The 14,348-nt window shown below is 46.7% G+C and overlaps 2 protein-coding genes across 2 annotated transcripts; one reads left to right on the top strand and one right to left on the bottom strand.

Annotated features, from left to right (window-relative positions):
* Positions 1–76: 76 nt before the first annotated feature.
* Positions 77–5,405, bottom strand: LOC128301110 (mediator of RNA polymerase II transcription subunit 14). The gene is made up of 6 exons (XM_053037436.1): positions 5,251–5,405; positions 3,733–5,167; positions 1,513–3,655; positions 1,228–1,442; positions 432–1,163; positions 77–365 (listed from the first exon to the last, which is right to left on the bottom strand). The coding sequence occupies exons 1-6, from the start codon at positions 5,403–5,405 to the stop codon at positions 105–107; spliced, it is 4,941 nt and encodes a 1,646-aa protein (XP_052893396.1). The 3' UTR covers positions 77–104.
* A 1,374-nt stretch (positions 5,406–6,779) lies between these two features.
* LOC128303949 (D-glucuronyl C5-epimerase B) lies at positions 6,780–13,391 on the top strand. The gene is made up of 4 exons (XM_053041054.1): positions 6,780–6,947; positions 7,778–7,931; positions 8,001–9,422; positions 9,502–13,391. The coding sequence occupies exons 1-4, from the start codon at positions 6,903–6,905 to the stop codon at positions 9,651–9,653; spliced, it is 1,773 nt and encodes a 590-aa protein (XP_052897014.1). The 5' UTR covers positions 6,780–6,902; the 3' UTR covers positions 9,654–13,391.
* Positions 13,392–14,348: the final 957 nt, after the last annotated feature.

The raw sequence follows: 14,348 nt of genomic DNA, 5'->3' as shown, positions 1-14,348 counted from the left end.
ATGTTTGTTATATTTTAGTATTCTGGTAATTAAATAAGAGTGCTGGTTGTTTGCTTTCCTGTTGATTTGTTTTGCACACACTGCCTCCATTTACACACCTCCGTTTAGTTTGGTCCACCGGGACCACCACCGCCAGGGCCGCCCGATTGTGGGCCACCACCGGGACCTCCTACCATACCACCGTAACCACCTGGTTGCTGTCCGCCACCGCCCATCTGTTGCATCGGCGAATGCATCATTGGACCCGGGCTAGAACCAACCTGGGGCACAACTTGCGGCGAGGGCCCTCCTATCTGTCCTCCCATCGGACCGCCGGGTCCGCCCGGACCACCCGGTCCGCCTCCAGGTTGCATTACTCCACCCATCTACAGGAGGTAGGAAGAATAATTTGTAACCACCGTTTATATTAATCGTGACGTTCCGACACTTACCTGCATCTGCATTTGTCCCGGTGCCGGCGGTTCGTTCGGTAGTGTTAGTGTTAGGAGCAAATCGTGTACGGCTGGGAAGAGGGAACATTCATCGGGCAACAGTACGGAACATTCGGAGAAACGGCGCAGGTGCGCACTGACGGCACTGTTCAGCTGCGGTGGCATCGGTTCGCGCCGCTCGGCCAGTGTCGTGTGGTTCATGTTCATATCGTACACCATCGGGAGCAGCATCGTAACCGCATCTTTCCACTCCATGTTCGGCATGTACGGGACGCGCGTAATTTGTATGAAGAACAGTATCTTCTGCCTGTGGGACAGGATCGTCGTGGTGCCGACAGGTACGATCGGTGTGGCCGATGGTGGAACGCGCAGTACAAACTGCACGTTCCACTTGTTGCCCTGCACTAGCTCCGGCATCAGATCTAGGCGCATTATCTGGATAAAGTCCTTTAGCACCTTAGCGGGTAGGTTTAGCATGCGCGTGAAGCTGGTCATAACCGCGGGACGGTAGGGCGGTGCGGCCACACGCTGATCGAAGAACTGTTCCAAGATTTGCAGATCTTGAGCGGCCCACTGGTACGGAGGCTTTCCGTCCATCATGGGACCCATCGGTAGCTGGTCCACCTTCAGGTGCAGCGATTGCATGTGGTTGGGATTGAGGAAGACTTGGTATTGCAGACAATCCGCTTTAAATACCACAACACCCGGTTCATTCGAGGTAATTGCCATCAGCTGCAAATGAAAACATAAGGATTTTACAGCTCAAAACCAAGACAAAGGATGAGATTTTACTTACGCTTTCCTCCTGATGAATCATACGCTGTAGCTGCCGGCGCATAAACACCGAACCGAGGAAGCGCTCGAGCGGACTCAACTCCGGTCCCGGAACTTCCTTTTGCGGATGGGACGTTGCTCGACAAAGTGTATCGAGCGCTTCATAAGTCAGCGTTGTCGGTATCGCACCAGCCCACGAGCGCGCGGGCAAAACACGCGACGTGTAATGATGGGACGCTAAAAGCAACGAAGACAAGTAAATAATTAGAAGCAACCGAAATGGTAATTGCCGCATGAAGATACATACTTTGTACTTTATGTTCCGGACTTTGACCGGGACGCGGTGATGGTCGAGGCATTCCCGGGGATCCGGGCCAGTTCGATGCGGCTGGCGAGAGGGCTGCGAATGGACTGCCGTCCGTGTGGCTCTGCATGTACGGCAAGCTGCTAGGGCCGGGCGAGTGTGCTGCCATCGGGCTTGGTTGTGCATTCAGTGGGGACGATGGCATGAGTCCTCCGCTCGGTGACGGATGCGGCATGTGAGATGCTGGCGGTGAAGTCATGTTGAAATTATTCATATGACCTTGTTGCTGCCCACCCTGACCCCCCGTACCTCCAGCTCCTCCACCACCAGCACCACCTGCACCGCCGCCACCACCAATCGGATGCGGACTAGCCGGTGTGTGCGGGTTCGAGCTGGTGGGCGGTGTTAGAGGCGCCGCAAAGCGGAGACCCGGGTCGCGCGGACTCTGTGGGCCTCTCATACCAGTACCTCCGCTGAGGAACGTGTTTGAACCACCCCCTGTACCACCGCCACCACCAGCGCCACCATTATTACCTCCTCCGGTACCACCGCCAGCACCGCCATGTCCGGACGGATCCTCCATCGTCACCGGGGACGGTGGATTGTCATCCTCGGACTGTGAGCGTCGCCGGAAAACGGCCGTTTCGTCTACGTACTTCGACAGGAATCCTTTCAGGCCTTGCGTTGGGGTGAACTCTTCCACGACGTGACTTCGATCGAACCGACTGTACGCGCCATCCCGAATGGTGCACAGGCCACCGCCTCGGAAACGTACCTCCAAACAGTACACACCCTGGAAGGAGATGCGCAGCAGCGTCGGCGACTGTGGGATGATGCAGAAGGACAGTACCGGGATCTTGGGTGACTGTAAAATGGCCAGATGCGGTATGATCGGCAATTTCGCGATCGAACTGAGCGGTTGATAGGTTTCGTGTAGCATATGTACGATCTGTGCCAGGCTGTAGTTATGGTTCAGATGCGCCTGCAGCTGATCGCGCATCATCGAGTGCGCGTTGATCGCACTGTTGCCACCGGTGAAGACGAGCCGAAACTCTTTGGCGTCCGTGTCCCAGCAGATGTTCACGCTGACGTCCTTGTTAGGGCCGTAGGCGAGCAGCAGGTTGGTGTAGCTGTACGATTTGATCGTCACCATGCTCTGCAGGTTGTACTTTTCGTTGTTAAACTGCTCGCGGAACTCGTGCACCAGCGTGTACAGGTACACAATCTTCGACCAATCGCTCAACAGTTGATCGACCACCTTCGAGACGGATTCGACGGGCTGCATTTCGTACTGGAGATAAACGGCCCGACGCATACCCTGTTCCTTGTGGTGCAGACTGGGCAGTGGCGAACCGTAAAAAACGAGCTCCACCGTCCAGAGCCGTGTTTGATTGCTTTTGTTAACTTGCGCCCGTACCGATACAGAAAGCAAACGTTTCAACAATGCATTCCACACCTGTTTATCGATCGGTGGTACATGTACGGTTTTCGGTTCGTTCGCCGATGCTGCTGCGGCCGCCTTGGAATCGGACCCTGATTGGCCGGATTGTTGCTGTTGTTGCTGCTGCTGCTGTTGCTGAGCAGAAGGTGGCGCCTGGGGCGGCTTCGGTTGCGGAAGTGTCAGCAGCTTCAGCACCAGTGAGGTTGCATTCGCTTCCACCTGGAGACCACCGTGCGGTATCTTCCGCATGGTAAACTCCTTGGCAAGTGTTACAAACGGTAACTTCTCGTCGCACATCGCCACGACATGCGCCAGCTCGGGGATGAAGTACGCCGGATAGATGGTTTTCTGCTGCTTTAACGGAGGTCCCATGCTGGACAGAGCACTGTCAAGGGGCGAAATCTTTCGCTTGCTGCTAGTGCTAGTCGTGCTGGGATCATCAATGTACGTGCCTGGCCCATGAGTTGCCACGAAAGTATCGAACTCAATCATCGATAGCACGCGAAGGTACATTTTCGGCATAGCGGCGGTTGTCGTTTCGTTGCCAGATGCATGTCCTCCGGTGCCGGATGTAGTACTGCTTTGACCGGCGGATGCCGCATCCTGTGACTGTCCCTCTTCGACCGAGGATGGTTTCACCAGCACCAAATAGAAGGTGTAGGTCATTTCGTTGGGACACGTTTTCTTTTCCTTCAGCTCAACAATCTGTAAATGGAGGGAGAACGAGAGAAATTATCAAAAAAATGTCCCTTAAGTCAGTCACCATGTTCATAACAACTCACCAAAATGACGTTGGCATGCCGGTACAGTTGAATAAACACCTTATGCGGTCCCATTCGAGCGATCGGGTGGTTTTGAGGATAGATCAACGGCAAACGATCTTGCGTTGCTGCTGGCAAATGTTGCAACGTTTTCTCACACCTTCGTTGCGTGATCCAGTAGCGCAACTCCGATATCAGATGCTGCAGCTTCGACCAGTCGTTGTTGAGTGCATGTTGCATTTCGGGCATAATTGGACAATCAAGATGCTTGGGCACATGACACCGTAACATTCCCGTGTGCGTATCGACCGTAATGTAGATGTGTTCGGCGCGAAGGCATGGATTAAGCACCGGTACGGTCAGCATGGCTGGTGTCCCTTGGATGTGATACTCAACGTCCTTAAGGAACAGCTGCAGCTCAGTTTTCACGTCGTTGAGGCGCGCAAGAGATCGCACGTATACCGTGTGCACTAGCAGTCGTTCCATGGACAGCAAGTCCGAGCGGACGGCACGATCGGCAATGTCAGCTTCCTTGTTACCGATTGACGGTACATGCAGGATGGCAAGCTGTTTCGCTGCATCGTTTGGATCCGTCTGAATGGTTAACCGATAGCCTAGTTCCGATTTGGGATCCTTGTTGGTGAGCTCACGCCAGTACGAAACGGTTAGCCGCGAACCTACGACATATTCGTCCACGTGGATGTGATCATCAAGCCGATCGCGGATTAGGCGAAGCGTTTGTGTATACAGCACTTCAAGCTGCAGCGATTGACAGAAGTAATGCAGACAGGTGTACACTTCCGCCAGCGCATCCGTACAGTCCACAATGCGGCCCTGGATTAGCTGATGAATGTAGTTCACCTGTAGCGGATGCACCAGCGCTTTACCATCGCCTGTCTCCTTGTCTTCTACCAAGAAATCAATGTCCAGCAATCGCCAGGGTACGGTCGGCGCATCACCCATCACCGTCAAAGACACCTCAAACTCGTGATCCACCTTGAACGTGACGCGTCCGTTTTCGATGCGAAATTTGCGCAACTGGGGCAGTAAACTGCCCGTTACTAGTCGATGTTGAATGACCTGATTCAGGCGCTGCAGTGTTTGCCGTTTTTCTGCCGGCGTTATCGGATCCGGTGGCACTATCCGGTCCCGGATGACGGACGGCAGTCGAGAGTAGCTGCCTGTGGTAAGGATTTCAACCGCTGCAGGAATGTGAAAATTGGGCAGCCTGGCGTGTACGAGCGTTTCGCGTGCCACGCGCGATAACATATCAGCCGTGTCTATGAACAACATCGACTGTTTGTCCAGGAAACCCATAATCTTGGCCGATTTGTCCACCTTGGATGCCGAGTTGGCCCACTTTACCAGGGCCAGCAGACGAATGAACAGTTGCCGTGTGCTGGCGGAAAAGTTATAAATTTCGATCTTGCGGTCCATGTCGGTTTTACGGGGCAGTCTGTGGAAAGGGAGGAACCGATAGCAGGATCAGTAAAGTGCGGGACGAAAAAGCGGGTTACAGCTAAGAAAAGCGATACTTACAGTTCGGCAAGCACCGTCAACTCGTGGTATGTTCGCTGAATGATGAAATCTATCAAACGTCCTAACGGGATCAGATTCTGCCGTTGGGCCATCTCCTGCCCCGTTGGGATGAAGCTCGTCACCGCTCCTCCCTGTTCCAATGGTTGTGGTGCCATCGTGCTCTGTTTGTTTTACTTACTATTCACCACTAAACGGAACACTGTTTGCAATTACAAAAACTATTCACACTGATCCACCGATCCACGACGTTAGTCACGGCCGGTTTCCCTTACAACTGTGCACAATCGTTCTACTACAGTAACAGCGAGTTCCTTCTTCATGCATTCATAGCACATAGCAGAGCAGGAGCTCTTTGCTTTCTTGCCACAAGACACTATTCTTGATCGAAAATGATGTTCCCCATATTACCCGGCAAGCAGAACAGCTAGTCCACGTTTATGAATAACGAACGAAAGGAAAGATGAGCAAATGCACCACTTTTTGATATTATTTCTACGTGAAATCGTGTTTCTCGCAATATTTTCTTGAGTTGGCTTTTTTTAGCTTCTGAAGCCGTGGCCGCACGTCGAGTAACGAAGCGTTTGGTAGGAAATTTGACAGCATGAAATGACAGCAAAAACGCTTCGCTTCCCGCAGAATGGGGAAAGGAAATTCGTTGACGAAACGCTTCAGTTTAGCAGCGGACAACAAAATGTAGAAAAAAGTAATGGATTTATGATACGAAATAGGGACGAGGAAATTAATTTCTGTAATCATTCCGGTATCAAACTGTTTCCAATTCAAATGATTGAATATTTGATAGATAAACGTATTTCACGTCCTCGTATGAAAAGCAATAACGCAGTAGGTGAAACACGGCATTGTGGTTTGTTTTGATTTCCCAGCTGTCAGAATCTCGAAGAAAAACATACACACGCACACACGGACACGCACCCAACGTGAAAGCAACCGCGAAACGACGCAGGCGGAAGAACTTTTTCGTATATTTTGCGTACCGTGCCCGAACCGAAGTTCCCTTTTGCACACGTACGTCAGTGTGGCAGGGAAAGGACAATCGTTCGCGTAGGTCGACAAGGAGCAAAATCACAGCCATCACGAAGTAAGCTACCACCTGGCGGTCACACCTGCTAATGACCATGACACCTGGTAGCGACGGTGGATAGTTGAAGGGGCCGGGAAAGTGTTTTAAAACAGTGCTACGCTCCAAAAATATAAGCTTTCAATGAAAAAAGCATCCGTGCAGAGAATTCACATCAAAACCGCCCCTTTTCGCCACCCGGTGGTTATCCCGTGGAACAGTGACGTGCATAGCAAATAGTGGAAACAAATGTCTCTGCGACCACCGTCATATGGCCACACCATCCACCCACGCGTGTGAGGCAAGAAAAGTGTACCAGAAAAGCGAAAACATCCCGAGCAAATTTTTCAGCGGGTGTGGACGGACACAATGTGTCCGTGTCTTCCAGTGAAACGGTACGACGTTGCGGAAAAAACACACCCACAATGAGCAGCTAGCTAGGGAGGGAAGATCCGGAAGAGTGTTTTACATCAGCACCGAATCGGGTTCGGTTTGTTTTCATTCGTTTCACGTAAAGAAAACAGTTTGTACGTATTCGGAAGCACATTCAGTTGAAAACATCTACACGAGATCGATGACTGCGTTAAAAAACGGAGTAGGCGCATCCGCAGATCAAAAGGTAAGGTTCATCTATAAGGCAAATGGTGAAAATGGTTTAAATTTATAATTTACTAGCATAATTCGTATTAATGATGATGGCATGATTTTCCTGAAGTGAGAGCCGAACCTCCGCCGAATTGGATGACTTTTTATGTGTTTATTACCATTTAGACCCTAGAGCGAATGCTGAGAAGGAAACCCTCCACGAACACTTACCAAACGGAAGAAATTCACGCTACGTACGATTCGGTGAACTCATTAAGCATTACTTTATTCGGGGTTAACCTTTCGCTAACCACCCATTGCTTCAATTATGCGCGGTGAAAACGCAAGCACAGAAGGAACGCGAATCATTTTCCGCCCCATTCCATCCAATTGCCGTATGCCGAACGGTTTGTCCGACTGCCGGTTATCGATCAGTTTGTCGTCTATGATTTATGATTATTGGCGGTGTCATGCGAAAATCGCACGAAATAGACAGATTCCCGGGCGTAGGTGGGAGGTTATTGATGGTTTAGGTTTTGAAGAAATATGTTAAACTGATCCCCAAACTCGGTTGTGACGTATCGAGGTCGGGTAGTTTGAGAAAGTTTACATTTTGCTTGGAACAAATTTGAAATCAATACAGACATAATTTCGCCCGAATCAATACAGACATAATTTCGGGCGAAATTTGAAATAGCTTGTGGGTTAAACAAAAAGGTTTGAAGTAATCGATAAGATTTCATGCTTCCCGGTATACAACATAGTCCGGATAGGGAGTTGAAACATCCATCACTCTTTCACCTTCATATCAGCAATCATCCCAAGTCATTATCATTGTATTTTTCTTTCCTCATTTTATTTTAGGCAAGATTTTTCCTTGTAATTATGCGATTGAATTTAAAGTTCTTGCTGATAAGTCTCTGCGTGACGGTTGCACTGATAACGTTCGCATTGTGGGCGAACTGTGGCGTTGGACATGGGCTTGTACCGAAATGGCCCCAGCATCATGGCGATGGTGGTAAGATTGTGAACTACAAATAATGTTACGCAGACTATGCATTTAATACACTTGTCAATCTCTTCACAGATAATCCGTTCGAACAGACGGAAGAAATCGACTGCATCATCAACCAGGAGTATGCAATCGGGTGCCGGAAGGAGGGCGAGGAGGTGTACCTTCCGTTTTCCTTCCTGCAAAAGTACTTCGATGTGTACGGTTCGCTAAACGTGGTGGACGGTAGTCGGCGGTTCGATTGGACGCACAGCTACGGGAAGGTAAACTATCCGAAGGGAGCGTATGATCCACGCGGTATTTTCATGTACTTCGAAAACTACAACGTGGAAATGCGCGATCGCGTCAAATGCATCAGTGCGATCGATGGTGTACCGATATCGACACAGTGGGAAAGCCAGGGCTACTTTTACGCCACCCAGATCGCACAGTTCGGGCTATCACATTATAGTAAAAATTTGACTGAACCGGAACCGCGTCGCAAGACTGTGGAGGATGGTGACCGCGAGATGGCGACCTGGGTGGTACCGAAGGGTAGCTCGATGAACCGTACGATCGATCGGTTTCGACCGGTAGCCGGTGCGGTGTTGAGCTTTTCCACCGGCAAATCTTTCGACACGGCTGTGGTGCTGCCGATGGATCACGTGCTGGATTTGGTGCTGAGTATCGATGTGTTGCTGAAGCCAAACTCCACGATATGTGTCACGCTGCAGAACCGGGAAACGCAGAAGCTGTACCACGTGTACTACATACTGGCGGATTTGCTGATCGGTGTGCAGGATGAGAACATTTACTACGGCATCGGGTTGAACAGTACCGGTGCGTGGAAGCATCTGACGCGCGACTTGTTTGTCGATCTGCAGAAAGGACTGCCACAGTACGCAAGCACGGACAAGCGGCGTAAGATGCGCCGCACCGAGCTAAAGGTGGTCGAGATATCGCTGCTCGGTAACGGTAGTATCGACAATTTGACGCTTTCGACGAGTGAACATATAAGCCATTTTTATGACGCAGCCGAATGGTTGATCCGGCACCAAGATCCGAGTACTGGTGGGTGGCCAATACCGGTACGGCGAAAGCTAGGTTCTGGATTTGGTGAGCTGGCACGCGGTTGGTACTCGGCAATGGCCCAGGGACACGCGATATCACTCCTGGCGAGAGCATATTATCATTCTAGAGGAGATAAGCGATATCTAAGAGCAGCACTGGACGGGTTGAAGCTGTTTCGGATACCATCGTATCAGGGCGGCGTATTGGCTACCTTCCTGGGCAAGTACGCATGGTACGAGGAATACCCAACGACACCACACTCGTTCGTGTTGAATGGATTTATCTATTCGTTGCTGGGTCTGTACGATCTGAACTCAACCGCACCCGCCAATCAATCGAATGAGGCTGCAGTTCTGTTCGAACAGGGTATGGCTAGTTTGAAGAAAATGTTGCTTCTGTACGACACAGGTTCTGGCACGAGTTACGATCTACGACACTTTACGCTCGGTAAGCAAACTAGCTCTGATTAAAATGAATTAGTTGCGGTATTGTTGACTTAATTTTGCTGTTTTCCCCTCCTCGATAGGTATTGCACCGAATCTAGCTCGCTGGGATTACCATGCAACGCACGTGAATCAGTTGCTGCTGTTGGCCACAATCGACCCGGACCCGCTGATATCGCAAACGGCGGAACGGTGGAAAAATTATATGGTAGGCAAGCGGGCTCCGCACAACTAAGCGCAGCGGAACTTTCGTATTGCACCACAAAACGGGCACTGGTTGCCCTGGTAGACCTGCAATCTTCTCCACTTCCATTTTAAATGCCTTACACACCAGAAGAAAATTATCTCACTTCATCTATTAGTAGAAAGTTCCGTTGTTTGAAAGCGGAAAGCAAGTTGTGCTTAACTTTCTACCGTAGCATCATCATCACTTCTCGCTCGCAGGATGTAATAATCTGAACGAGTTTGAGTTTATCCTGGGGAAAATCGGTATAGATAACGCAAAATAAAAAGACACAGCCGCAGGCCTGACAGGAATATAGGTTATAAGCGGGATAGTAAACATAAACCTTCTCGACCAGGGCCACCTACTGACGGTAAGATTCTGCGAGGCTTTCGTGATATGATATGGTACCTTTAGAGTGTAACGGAAAATTGTACATATGATTAGAGTTCTCTACTTCCCCATAAAACAAAACTGTCCTGTCTAGAACGCGTAGCGTCTATCGTAGATCAGAATCGCATATCCCGTACGGAACGGGTATCCGTTTTGTAGAACCACGAAAACATTTGTTAGATGCTTTCACCATTTTTGTACTATCGAACCTAAACGCTCACGCGCTCACCTGCCAATAATAATCAGCAAGTAGCGAGTAAGTTCTATCACACATATACTACCTACAGGGATGTGTGTAGGGTGCGGGAATGAAAATTAAATGTAAAGAAGGTTGTAACAAGAAGGAATTCAATCCAAATATCACTCGTAGCATAAGTAGACGGTATCGTTTGTCCCCGTTAAAACGGAAGAATGGGAAGGTTTTGCGTAAACAAACTCCCGCTCCTTGCCATTGTTTTTTTTGTTTTGTTGCTTGCCCATGGTTAGTGGAAGCACAAGGGCGTACTTATTTTACATAGTATAGAAACATAGAACTGCAAAAAAGTATTTCCTACCAGCATCATCATCAATGGAAACACTTCTGCTTGGTTGTAAGATTAAAGTGGACAAAATACCAATCGCTTTGGCAGAGATCTGGACAGGACGCAGTTCATGACACACCGTGCACAAGGAACGCATTAACTGTCTAGCGTTTAACGGAATAGTAGTAGAAGCATACATGTCACAAGAACTACCAATCAATATTTAGAGAGCTTACACTGGAAACAGTATTGAATAAGTCATTCTTACGACGGATGTGTGATGCTTAAGAGTTTCCTAACCATGCACAAACAGAATTTTGTACGAGCCTAATTGCTTAACGATAGGGTTTATAAACAGCATTATGTTTGTTTCCAGTTGTATATTAGACTTTTGGTTAAGCTTTGAGTGCGATTTCTGTATGATAGTTTGCTTTAAACTTTATTTTACATGTACCTTTTCGTTTGTCTCAGCTGTTTTTGATTGTATAGCGTTTGGTTTAAATCTAATATGTTTAGTTTTTGCTAGCGTGATAAGGAATTAGTTTATTTATTGGTTAAAAAATAATGCTTTAAAGAATGAAGAAACGATGGCTCAAGTATCATCGAATTAATGTTATTTATGTTTTACTTCAGTGTGAATCACGTTAGACCATGTTAATAAGAAGAGGGATCGATGGTAAAGAATGAAAAGCAAATTTACGTTTACATACAACAATAATCCTGTACCTTTAATTATTTAGTTTGTTTTTTCAAACACTGCTGTGTGTATGTGTGAGATAAGTTAGATATTTTTGTTTCCCATAAAGACAAACCAAGCCACTGATGGTTTCTAACATTTCGGTTCAGATTCCTGTTGTAAACAGCTACTTCATAGTGGTTAATTTTCACACCGTTTGAAACAAAACGCTCATAAGACTGCATCCAGTTGCGGACGGTTGGATTATTGTGTGTGCGTATTTGTCCGGCAGAAGCAAAGGTTCACATGGTTAACTCCAGTTCCCCAGTGTAGTGTAGTGATGCTGCAGAAAACCAGCAAGGGCGAACGATAGTTTCTAACCAAAGCTAGACTGTCGGACCCATTTGTGAATTGTTTACCGGCAGAAACCGCATGATCCATTCCTAGTAATGCCGCTGTAATGATAACTTCCAGTTTGACTGCGAAACCAATGGCGGTAATGTAACATAGATAGCTAGTATAATATCGGCACGTAGTGATTATCTGTACTGGGATACCGGGAGAGGGGAAAGCCACTTAAACTCGTAATAGTGTTTGGTAGATGGCAAGTCCTGCCGATCATGGCAGCATTGTAATGGTAGTAGTAAACTAGTAAATCAATAATATCTCCACACCTGAGTAGAGAAAGGAAGTTGGCTGTTAGAACGTTTTGTAAGCGAAACGAAGAAAAAGATGAGACGAAAAAAAAAACATAAAAAACAAAACACTCTCGACAATAACATGAAGATAGGTAAAACTGGCATAGGTGCGCGTTGTGATGTGCAAAACGGCGAACAAACGGCAACACATTGTACCGTAACGGAGCGGCTAACGCCGGATTAGTTTGGCTCGTCTTTTCAATGAACGAAATAAGTTCTTACGAGTTCCTTTTTTTTTGTGCACGAAAAGACAGTGAGGAAATTAAATCAGGTTAGACTGTTTCTTTGTTTGTATTCGTTTTTGTAATTAACAAAAGTAAGTTTTGTGTGCAAAAAGTGACCAAAATCAATCAACCGTTGCTCTGCACAGAGCCCGTAGTACTGTAGTAATCTCTTTAACGCCTCATATCGCGTGTCTTGGGGATGCGATCGTTTTCATACCAAGCCACAGTTTAATCTGTACGAAGCTCCAGAATGGCGATAGTTAGTGAAATTCCCCCAGACTCAATAACGTTACTCTACAAATATTGTAGCACATCACATTAAACTCACTGTCGAACTTAAAAAAATACTCTATTCAGCAGCAATTGCAAACAACTAAGAAACAAAAAACCACACAGTGTACAAATGTTTGTAGTTAATTAAAGAAGTCGTCCTTTAAATGGCCCATTAGCGGTGTAAAAGTGAAAGATGTATCGCAGGAAGAACGTTGACACTAGTACCAAACTTACAGGCAGACAACATATTCGAATTAATTGCGAAAGATGTGGAATTTGAGGACACAATCTTGATTTTGTGCATGTATCGAAGTGCGAAAGTTTCCTGGTAGTGGAAGACTTAGTTTTAAATTAATTCGTAGCAAGCAAATGCCATTAAGCACACATCGAACCGAAAGTACGTACTTTATTTACAATTGGTAACAGCACAACTAAGTATATGCAAGAATATCATCAAACACGAACATATAGCTATTGCCGACTGAAGTAGAATGAAATGTAATGGAACTGAATATTGTTTTTAGTTGAGTAATGCAAAATGCAGATGTACTTGCCAAATTATGTTTATTTCGCTAATAGTCACTCTACTTCATATTTGCTTTAAACAGGATTAAATTGTATCATATACGGCTACGGCAACAAGAGTTTCCACTACCGCGAGAGAATTTTCTCCAAATACCAATTGGTAAAGCAATTCTTGTTCTGGTTTAGCGCAACACTACAAAACAGTACGGTTAATGTCAATAATAACTACCATATCATAGGCAAACCAGTAAGGCAAAATGGGAACGAAATTCGTTCGTAACATAGTTGGACACATACAAAACACACGTATAGTATATCTTTGCAAGAATGCATGTACAATATAGAACGATGTGAGCGCAGTAGCAACACGAGCATGTCACATCGATCCTCACGTTATGTTGCACTCGGACAAAATCTGACTACTGCATCCGTAATAAAAACCAAACACATAATAAAATGATATCATGAAAAGTTTATTTGATTGTCTTGAGAAACATTGAACTAGGAAGACAGTTTACGGTTAGATTGCCTCGTTGTCTCACTTGTTTGATTTCCACTCCGTATTCCATTCCTTCTTATGATCCTCTCTTTACTTCCTAGCCCCTTCCAATAGTTTCATCTCCTAGCTCTTAATGCACGCTTAATCCTAATTTTAAGTTAGTTATAAATTTGTATGTTAAATCGCTAGGCAAAACACTAATGTCACCAAACTTCAAATGGTTTCTTTGAGTTACGTGCATCTTTTCATGTTAAGTGTTTCATGGTAACCCTGGTTCAGTTACTCAGAACATGGTTCTTATTGGACAGTTCTAATTGGTTTCTTATTATAATAGTCCACTGCGAGCCTGATAAGAGCCCCACAATAGTCCGATAAAAGTCCGATCTTATTCCGTTAATAGTCCAATAGTAGTCCGGCAATAGTCCGATGATAGTCCGATAGTAATCTGATCATAGTCCGATAGTAAACCGATCATAGTCCGATGATAATCTGATAATGGTCCTATGATAGCCCAATGGTAGTCCGATAATAGTCCAATAATAGTCTGATCATAGTCCGATGATAGCCCGATAGAAGTCCGATGATAGCTCAATGGTTGTCCGACAATAGTCCGATAATAGTACGATGCTGTACCGATGAATGTAATTGTAACCCTACATGCTGAAAGATCTTTTCTTCGTAATCAATTCTGATTGCAGAGCCAATTCCGGAACCGATTTCAGAGTTGGAATCGATTTTGAGAACGGAATCAGAACCGGGTAGCTCCGATTCCGAGCTCCCACCGCTAAATCTCAACACATCATTTAAATACCATCACGATTGCAGCAACCGTAAAATAATGTTTTGGATAACGTAAAGACTTCAATTCGTCGGAAAGCAATGTACTTAAAACCATCGG

The sequence above is a fragment of the Anopheles moucheti genome, chromosome 3 (assembly GCF_943734755.1).
Source record: "Anopheles moucheti chromosome 3, idAnoMoucSN_F20_07, whole genome shotgun sequence".
Lineage (NCBI taxonomy): Eukaryota > Metazoa > Arthropoda > Insecta > Diptera > Culicidae > Anopheles > Anopheles moucheti.
Note: the sequence above shows the minus strand (reverse complement) of the source record. Positions and strands in the feature narration are given on the sequence as shown.